This window comes from Littorina saxatilis, linkage group LG2 (genome assembly GCF_037325665.1).
Source record: "Littorina saxatilis isolate snail1 linkage group LG2, US_GU_Lsax_2.0, whole genome shotgun sequence".
Classification (NCBI taxonomy): Eukaryota; Metazoa; Mollusca; class Gastropoda; order Littorinimorpha; family Littorinidae; genus Littorina; species Littorina saxatilis.
In genome coordinates, this window is record NC_090246.1 from 95,394,013 (window position 1) to 95,404,012 (window position 10,000).

Here is a 10,000-nt window from a genome sequence, read left to right on the forward strand (position 1 = left end):
TAAATGCTGATTGAAATGCTAATCAAAAATTCAAAATGAAAATGTTTCGATTTTGTCACATGCATTAAGTACAAATAAACTTTGTCAGATAAAAATAAAATGGACACAAATGTTAAACCCTTTTAATTTTGTTTTCAGCAGCAATAAGACATACATTTCAGATCTGAAGTTTGCTCAATCTGTCAGTCCTTTTGTGAAGCATTTTTCCCCTTGGCTCACAGCAGCTCTAACGTAACACAACACCCCAAAGGTAAACCACACCTCATTCAGCATGGCGTCTAAAACGCCACCAAAGAAGGGTCCAACTTGGAGAATGACGTCACAGCCTCTGACGTAGGCATGGGGTCGACATTACTGTCGCTCCTGGCGGAGGTTTGCCGAGACCTGTCCACAGTGGAGTACAGGTAACCCTCATCATCATCATCCTCATCATCACCATCCTCTGTCATCTCCAGAGTAGCTGTCTGCTGCGAGGTACGAGCGTTGCCTCCGGTTAGAACCCCGGTACTGGTGGACGCTGGCCCTGCTGATGATGTGGCTGAGGTGGTGGGCTGGTTCGGGACGTCAGAGTCTCTGAAGGGTCCCAGGTCCAGTGGCTCGTTGTCCACGACGATGGTCTCTATGCGGAACTCCTCGTCGCCCTCCTCGGCCTCCGCGCCCAGGTTCATGGCCAGGGTCTGAACCAGAGAGTTAGAGATTAGTATATATTCCACATCACGTCAAATGGAAAGTATAGTACCATTATGGCCCTCAGTTATGGAATTCACTCCCCTTTCAATTACGTCACTCCATCCATTTCAACTTTTAAGTCCAATTTGAAAACTCACTTGTTCCAACAACATCACGGATAGTTCCTTAGCATAGAGTCTGGGGATGTGAGATGTGCATGATGTGTTGTTTGAATCTGACAGTGATTGTTTGTTTGTTTGTTTGCTTAACGCCCGGCCGATCACGAAGGGCCATATCAGGGCGGTAATCTGACAGTGATTGTATGAATTTTGTATACATGTATTGTTGTCACGCGCTTTGAACTTCTGATAAGGCGCTTTATAAATGCCCGTTATTATTATTTAAGTTATTGAGACATCCCAGTGCACTAAGGGATTTATAGAGCAAATCGAGAAAATTCATTATTGAACGAAGCGCATAGCGCTGAGTTCAATAATTATTTTCGAGATTTGCTCTATAAATCCCTTAGTGCACTGGGATTGTTTCAATAACGATATTGTCGGTACCGCCAGAGAAAAAAGAAGATACAACACGCACATTTTGCTACGCGCATTTGAATAGGCATAACTGTGTGGTCAGGTCGTATAGAAGATCTACTTTTGTGTGGGCTGTCTCGTGTGTTGTGCTTTCATCACACGCAAACTCTTGTTTTAATTTCTGTTGGTAAATTCCAGTGTAGCGTTAAGCTAAACAGTGATGATCTTTCTCTCATTTGAACTCGGAGAAAGGACTGTGCTTTCAGTTATTTGCGGTTCGAAACCTTCATCGAGCTTCGACAGATTGACTGTGCAGAGTTGTGCCCCTTGCCAAGGTCGACGGAAAGCCCATTTTCAAAATAAACGTGGCATGTTTTTCGTGTGGTATCTTCCCTCATCGGGGAGTCTGGTACTAAATATGAACGGTAAGAATGCTCTGAACCCTACACGTATTATATCCCCATCGTTTTATCGTTCACATTTGCCTAACATGTTTATTTGCTGAGCGGGATTTATGTCGTCTGCTAGGCTATTGCACTGAGTCTCATTTTAAAAACAAAAATTGCTCGTCCCGTTGCACTGAGTCTGCACACATAAAGAAGGCTGGTAATAAGTCTTATATGTGTTAAGAACGTTCTAAACCCTACACGTTTTCGATTCCGATTGTTCTTGCCTTAAAATAAACGGAAAGCATTCATTTACTGAACAGATGCAGTCGTATTTCAGTGTAGTCTGCTACGTGCTGATCTAGCTGCGACGTTATCGGAATAACACTTGTGTTTTCTGTTAGCTGCTGGGAATTGTACACTAACTCATCATTTGGTAATGTGGATAATAAGGTACATGCCACCAACATGGCATAATTATGAGAGGAATCTTCGCAAGTCGAAACTGAAAAATTAGACACAGCGGGTTCTATTTTTAGATCAGTGCAACTGTGGGCGGCACAGGCGCATGCAATCTGTCAGAAAAAAACCACTTCTGCTTTAATTGAAAAGCAGGACATTTATGGTCATAATCATTGGTATTGTGGAGAATATAAGCTACATGTCATTAATTAATTCTGAGGATGAGAGTACAGTCTCGCTTTGGCAAAGGGTGTAAGAATACGCTCTGTGGAAAAGTTAGCGCACTCCAGGAGTGCGCTAACAGATTTAAGCGCATCGCCATTAGCCAATCAACTGGTTCACATCAGTCATGTGACACCAGTACTTACTGACAATTATTATTATTATTATCATAATAAAGAAAGAAAGGAAGGAGAGACAAAAAAACCAGAAAGAAAGAAAGAAAGAAAGAAAGAGAAAAAAAGGAAGAACGAAAAAGAGATTAACAGACAGCAATTTGACTGAGCTCTTCTTGTCTACGAAAACGCTTATTATAAATTCAACAGTATCAGTCACAAACCCTATCTGCTGCCTCTTAAAATGTCGGCAAGAAATGTGTATACCCCTTGCTTTTATTTCAAAGCAATATGGCACCTAAACATATCTTGAAGATATAGAACAGACAGACAGACAGACAGGCAGACAGACAGACAGACAGACAGACCCACACACACACACACAGACACACACACACACACATATAGAGACAGAGACAGACACACATACACTCACACTCACACACACACACACACTCACACACACACAGACAGACAGACACACATGCACACACACACACACAAACACACACACACACACACACACACACACACACACACACACACACAATGCACACGCAGACAAAACCCCAAAGAGAAAATACATTAAACAACAACAACACAGATACTACACACCTGCATTCAAGTGATGAGAGCATTACGGTCTACACGGGACAGTTTTTCGTCCACTTTGAAAAAAAAACCCACCAGGAAACAACTGATATTTTAAATATAGTTCTTAAATTGTCTTTATTTTTGAGTATTAAATGTACATAATCTTCATATTCTGGATTTTTTTGTGTGTGGTTTACATGGCTTACCATTTCTTCTTGTCCTTCAAGCATTGAAGCATTGGTCCTGCAAATATAAGCAAACCATCGTTACGAATAAGCAAACTCAAACATTCGGTTGGTTTTGTGGTACCATTCATTTGATATAAACTTGCGAGCCAGAAAAAGTATCGACTAACTTCTGAACTTCTTCAATTATTTCAGATTGTAAGAAAAGGCCCAGCCTTAGATCTTTATCCTTGTAAAATAAAGTTTAGTCTCAGTCTCACTAAACACGTGTATATCAGGGCTACCCACACAGTGTGTCCCTGCGTCCCAGACGCACTAGAACCCGATACAACCGTACTTACAAGTGGTCCCGCGACGCACTAAACTTGAAGACAGCGGGTCCTGGGACGCACTAAATCAGGATCAGGACCAGGATCGATACATTGCAGGAACCGTTTTAGGTTATCATCGCAACAGAACCGAGAGAGCGCAACCACAAAAATTAAAATTTGGATAATAGGAATTATTGGATCCTAGCCTATCCTCCTGTTTCTAAGGAGGTCAGGGGGCGGTTGAAGGTCAGGGGGCGGTTGAAGAACAGGCAGCATCCGAGTGACACCCCCAGCCCCCCCCCCCCCCTTACGCAGATCCCACAACCCCCTAAATCCTACCCCAAACCGAATTTAAACGCAGGTTAATATCATTGTTGGCGCTAGTGCGGAGTGGCCGTCATGGCACCTCTGCTAACCGCTGCTGAAAATGTAGCGGCAGAGCTTGCCTGGACTAAATTTGTGTTACTCTGCGAACCGTCGGTACTAATTCCTGCTGTCGGTGAATACTATCGTCTGCAAGTGTCCATACAGTTCAATGGACAAAAACGTACACTTGGCAGGATTTTGAAGACGATACCCATTTGCTTCTGGATCTGTTACGACGCATATTTGCGGGGTAAACCGAATCGATATGACAAATACTGCTTGTGTGGAGGTCTCGCAGAATGTCCAACAGTCTTCCTGGCTTAGGGACCCTCCAAACGTCCGCTGAACGGGTCTTCTGATCCTCTACAAAAATATAATTTGGGGTCCCGGGACCCTATAGGTAGAGTGTTATATCCTGGTATAGCCCTGGTATAGCCCTGGTATAGCCCTGGTATAGCCCTGGTATAGCCCTGGTATAGCCTTGCCTCAAGGACACATTTCTCTCTCCCTCTATCTTTATCTCGCTCGCTCGCTCTCTCTCTCTTTCTCTCTCTCTCTTTGTCTGCCCCCCCTCATACACACTCACACACAGTCATACACACACACACACAGCACGCACACACACACACACACACACACACACACACACCACACACACACACACACACACACACACACACACGTACTTAGTTATGAGGGTTAACGCTGACGTCCTTGCAAAATGCTTTAACAAATGGACACATTGACAAATAGCTGATATATACATACCATCCTTGGATCCATGAAGCTGAAAATAAAAAGCAGAGCATTAAATAAGTCCTTTGGTTAAAGCTAGTGTTTTAAAGAATACATTTAAACCATCCCACAAAAGAAAACAAAATAAAAAACCCAGAAAGAATACTTTAGAATCAAACAAGAGATTCACAATCAAACATGGATGTCAAGTTAAGCCTTAACAGACACAAATGTCTCCAAACCTTCCAACCCAAAGAAGCATAGTTTGGCATCAAACGAAGGTTAACAATTACGCATGAAAACCAAACCATGTTATCCCAAAAGTAGCGTTTAAGTCTCTAAATACATCACATGCATACTATAAAAACACTGCTAGTATGAGCGTTTGCGGTTATACACAAAATACCGTGGGTGTACTAGAACGTTCGCTTTAACGTAAAAATCATGGCAAATTATCATCCACAATCCGTTGAAGACTGTGATTACAGATTTTCCCTGTATGGATGATTTACCGGTATATATTTTTCTTTTAATTAATGTATTTGAATCCTCCCGTGTGTATGTTTCATTCAGGCGCACACGCAGACACGCAGCCAGACCGACCCCACCCCCCCCCCCCATACACACACACACATACACACACACAAACGCACAGACACACACACGCACACATACACGCGCGCGTAGAGAAACATACCCACACCCACACAAACTCTCTCTCTCTATATATATATATCTCCTCCTCCCCCCGCCCCCTCTCGCGCGCGCTCTCTCTCTCTCTCTTCTCTCTCTCTTCTCTCTCTTCTCTCTCTCTCTTCTCTCTCTCTTTCTCTCTCTTCTCTCTCTCTCTCTTTTCTCTCTCTTTTCTCTCTATATCTCTCTCTCTCTCTCTCTCTCTCTCTCTCTCTCTCTCTCTCTCTCTCTCTCTCTCTCTCTCTCTCTCTCTCTTTCACTCGTTACAAAACACTAGATTAGATACGTGTTTAATATAGACACGTTACTCAGACAGGCACGCCGTACAAGCGGGTGCAATGGTAGCTCTTTTGTTAATTTCAATTATCGAGGCAGAATCTAAGTTCATAAAGAGATTAATTGTGATGGCGACTTGCATAGCGTGTTGCACAACAAATACATTACACAACAGCAAAAGATCATTACAAAAAAAAGTGAATACAAAACAAAACGTGCACGCATAAAATGATGAACAGCAGAAATGTTATTAAAAGTAAGAAAAGAGAAAGAAGAAGAGAGATAAAGCGTGCTCGGAAGTGCGTGTGAAACTAGCACAGACAGATTTATATCAATAAGCGGTGAGAAATACACGAACATAAATGAAAGTCCTCTTTAGTCACATGCAGTATGTTTATAAATACATTTGTCAATTGTAAAATGTATAACTGCACATAAGCCTACATTTCTCCAACAAATGATTAGATTGCTCTTCTGTGCAAATAAACGTACGTTCAATGTCCTCATCCCACCTCCACATATCATGCGGGGGGGGAGAGAGAGAGAGAGAGAGAGAGAGAGAGAGAGTGAGAGAGAGAGAGAGAGAGAGAGAGAGAGAGAAAGAGAGAGAGAGAGAGAGAGAGAGAAAGAGAGAGAGAAAGAGAGAGAGAGAGAGAGAAAGAGAGAGAGAGAGAAAGAGAGAGAGAGAGAGAGAGAGAGAGAGAGAAAGAGAGAAAGAGAGAAAGAGAGAGAGAGAGAGAGAAAGAGAGAGAGAGAGAAAGAGAGAGAGAGAGAAAGAGAAAGAGAGAAAGAGAGAAGGAGAGAGAGAAAGAGAGAGAGAGAGAGAAAAAGAGAGAGAGAGAAAGAGAGAGAGAGAGAGAGAGAGAGAGAGAGAGAGAGAGAGAGAGAGAGAGAGAGAGAGAGAGAGAGAGAGAGAGAGACCAATACAATCCCAAATATCAACACATTACGAAAATTAATCAGTACAAATCTTAAGAGCACAAAAACGCTACAAAGAGAAAAAGAAAGGAGTCGCTAACAAATGAAAAAATAATAGACAATCAAACTAACAAAATAGAGGTAAACCAAGAAGCACAATGCAAGCTCAGCTCTCATAATCTCTCAAGACTACGATTAATCCCCAAAGTAGGTTAACAAACAACAACAAAGTCCGATGACAGGCTTTTAATCTGTTCAGCGTCTGTTCTTTGCATTGCGTGAATGCTATGCTGACAACAACAACAACAACAACAACAACAACAACAACAACAACAACAACAACAACAACAACAACAACAACAACACCAACACCGACAACAACAACAGCAGATAACACTTAAGCCTATAAGTCGAACGATGTCAGTCGTGTTACGCGTAATCTACATGTCTATTCGTGTCACTAAATGTACAACGGACGTTAATTTTAATAATCATACTCATGCATTCACTGAGTAAAAGCCATGCAAACTAACAACAACGTTCAACATGTCGGCATGCACATGGTACGGAGTTTCATTAGCTTTCCGATAATATTGACAGTTAGCCGAAAAGTGGGCGGACAATTGGTGGTGCTCTTATCAAACTTCAAATAAACCATTTGTCAGGTTGAGCTGACAAGATTTCCACAGCCCTGCACAGGATTCTGTATCCATTTTATTCGTTTTATCCCTCATGCTTTATACGACGTGCTCCACAAACCAGGATCTTAGAAAAGAACGCGGTTAGAGATAGCTAGGCATAGGTCAACATAACTTTGTATGTTTTGGGAAGATAACAAAGAATCCCAAGTTGCCAAGAATCCCAAGTTGCCAAGTAGACCAAAGAATGTGTAAACATAAAACTCGTTCTTCCTCGTTCATGTTTTACTCGTTAAACTAACCCGCACGATTGGAAAACACACCCCACAATTCATGTTTACTCTTTAAACCAACCCGCACGATTGAAATGTTGAAGAAAGCACACCCCACAATTCATGTTTTCTCTTTAATCCAACCCGGACGATTGAAATGTTGAAGAAAAAAACACCCCACCATGTCCAAAGAAATTAGAGAAAACAGTTACATAGTATCATGTCACTGTCATAAGAAATGACACAATGTTTGAATAGCATAATGTGAGGGAACACACGTGGTACAGGCTGTATTGATAATGCATTCACTCTATTCTTACCTCGTTCACTTCTATCGTCCTCTGAAACTTTGACATAAAGACAACAGAGATACACATGAAACACGCAAAGGGTAGAATGAAACTGTCTTTCTTTCTTTCTTTCTTTGGTGTTTAACGTCGTTTTCAACAGTAGAATGAAACTAAGAACATGGCGATAACAAGAGAGACAAACGAGAAGTTGTACACACATTATAGTCACCTAACTATACGGGCCTATAACACCAACTAATACTAGAACGGCACCAGTGAAACCACATGTTCCCAAAAGAATTCCAGAATCCTTGTGATTTTGAGACAATATTGAAAGCATAGGGCGAATCTAAACGAAATTTGAAGACAAAATATCCGTCAAAGATTTATATAATTTTTTTTTCTAAATCGCTTTTTTCACTTCAGAGTTATTATTTAGTGCTGGTGCACACTGTTAATTACACAACAACAATCAATATTCAACAGCGTAGATTTTTCAATGGTCGGTTATACATATCTTTAAAGATAGTTAACACAATGTGAGACACACACTGCATGATGGAAGGCGTGGGTTTTATCTATTTTTTATTTGTTAAAATGTATTTTTATTTTTAAACAATCACAACAACAGGTGTGCAGATGCTTCACACAATCACAACAACCACACCATTCAACAATAAGAAGATGTTATCAAACGTGGTGCATATGTTAACGTTTCAAAACAAACATGTTAACATCGGCGTGCCCATGCAGACAGTTTCACACCTGGAAGAAACTCGTGGTGGTGAGAGACATCAGCATAATTGCAACGCAAAATTTGGGATATTGAAGTCACACTGGTGAGGATGTACAGATACACCCCTTCTTGTGTAATAAACAACAATGTTCGCCATGTGAAATGTTTGCCCAGCACTTCACATGGCATGAGATCAGCCTCCATTTACACACATGCAGTAGGATTTTATTTTTGCTGAATTAAATTTCGCAAATTGACAAAGGTGTCACTTTCAAAGAAATTTCAGCACAGAATTCTCACTCCTCACAGAAAGAAGTCGGAGTTTATTTTAATTTTGATTTTATACGTGCCTACATAGAAATATGTTCTCATCGAAGGCACGCTTCATCTTGGGAGACGTTCGGCTCACAGTCCCCGGATATGACGAAGCAGGCTTTTACATGTGATAAGGTCATTCCTCCGCTTGTTCACAAACACAACAATGAACAGTTTCTGTTTGCTCTGTACACAGTGGGAATTATTTGTATAAATTAATTTCGAAATTAATTCCTAAAAACAAAATCCGACTCCCATAAGTCAGGGTTTTGATTTTCCGCACACGTCCAAGTAGAGGGATGGTCTTATTCAATTAACATCCTGGACAGATCTCAGATGGCGAGCCGTTGTTGCGAGAAGGAGTGTGCCGTTAAATTTAAAGGCTTGGGCATATTTGTTGCGGTGTGCATGGTAGCTTACGGAAGTAAGAATGTACCTTGAATATATCCAAAACGGACAACATGACAAAAAAAGTAGTTTGTTTGTTTGTGTGTTTGCTTAACGCCCAGCCGACCACGAAGGGCCATATCAGGGCGGTGCTGCTTTGACATATAACGTGCGCCACACACAAGACAGAAGTCGCAGCACAGGCTTCATGTCTCACCCAGTCACATTATTCTGACACCGGACCAACCCGTCCTAGCACTAACCCCATAATGCCAGACGCCAGGCGGAGCAGCCACTAGATTGCCAATTTTAAAGTCTTAGGTATGACCCGGCCGGGGTTCAAACCCACGACCTCCCGATCACGGGGCGGACGCCTTACTAGTAGGCCAACCGTGCCGGTACAAAAAAAGTAGTGCTTTCAGGCTGGTGCAAACACGATTTAGTCACTTCAAAACTCAACATTAAGCACGTCAGATTTATTTTAGAACAGGAGTGAAACAATGGTCAATTTCTTGTCCACACAAGCACGTGAGTTTACTTACGCTCAACGCAAAACCACACTTCGTGTTTAGGATCAGACACAAATAGATGTAAAAGTGTTGATGTACACGTAACTAAAACGCATAGCAGAGTATTTTGATGCTAGAATATCGTCTATATCTTCGTGGCTAAATCATTCAATTGCATAGATACGGAAGCTTTTTCAAAGGTGAATACGTTCGTCTAGCATTTCATTATGCATAATTGCTGCGATTCACGAAATTGACATGAACAATGTTAACATGGCTTAGTGTTATTCTTGCCTGTTGAGCAGAGCGAACGAGTTATGCATATATACATTTGAAGCTGTAAAATTCTGAACATAACATTTCAAAAAGTGTGATTTAAATAACTGG

General features: G+C 41.5%; 1 protein-coding gene across 4 annotated transcripts in view; it reads right to left on the reverse strand.

Annotated features, from left to right (window-relative positions):
• Positions 1 to 10,000, reverse strand: part of LOC138960230 (uncharacterized) — a 21,904-nt gene that overhangs the window by 3,335 nt on the left and 8,569 nt on the right. For 2 of the 4 annotated variants that reach the window (XM_070332018.1, XM_070332022.1), the window contains exons 4-7: positions 7,697 to 7,723; positions 4,613 to 4,631; positions 3,189 to 3,225; positions 1 to 677 (exon numbers count right to left, since the gene is read on the reverse strand). The exon at positions 1 to 677 is cut by the window's left edge and continues 3,335 nt beyond it. In XM_070332018.1, coding sequence (XP_070188119.1) covers positions 279 to 677; positions 3,189 to 3,225; positions 4,613 to 4,631; positions 7,697 to 7,723 — 482 coding nt within the window. In that variant the 3' untranslated portion in view covers positions 1 to 278. The remainder of the gene's footprint in view (positions 678 to 3,188; positions 3,226 to 4,612; positions 4,632 to 7,696; positions 7,724 to 10,000) is intronic. The other 2 variants (XM_070332019.1, XM_070332021.1) reach the window with 1 other exon arrangement.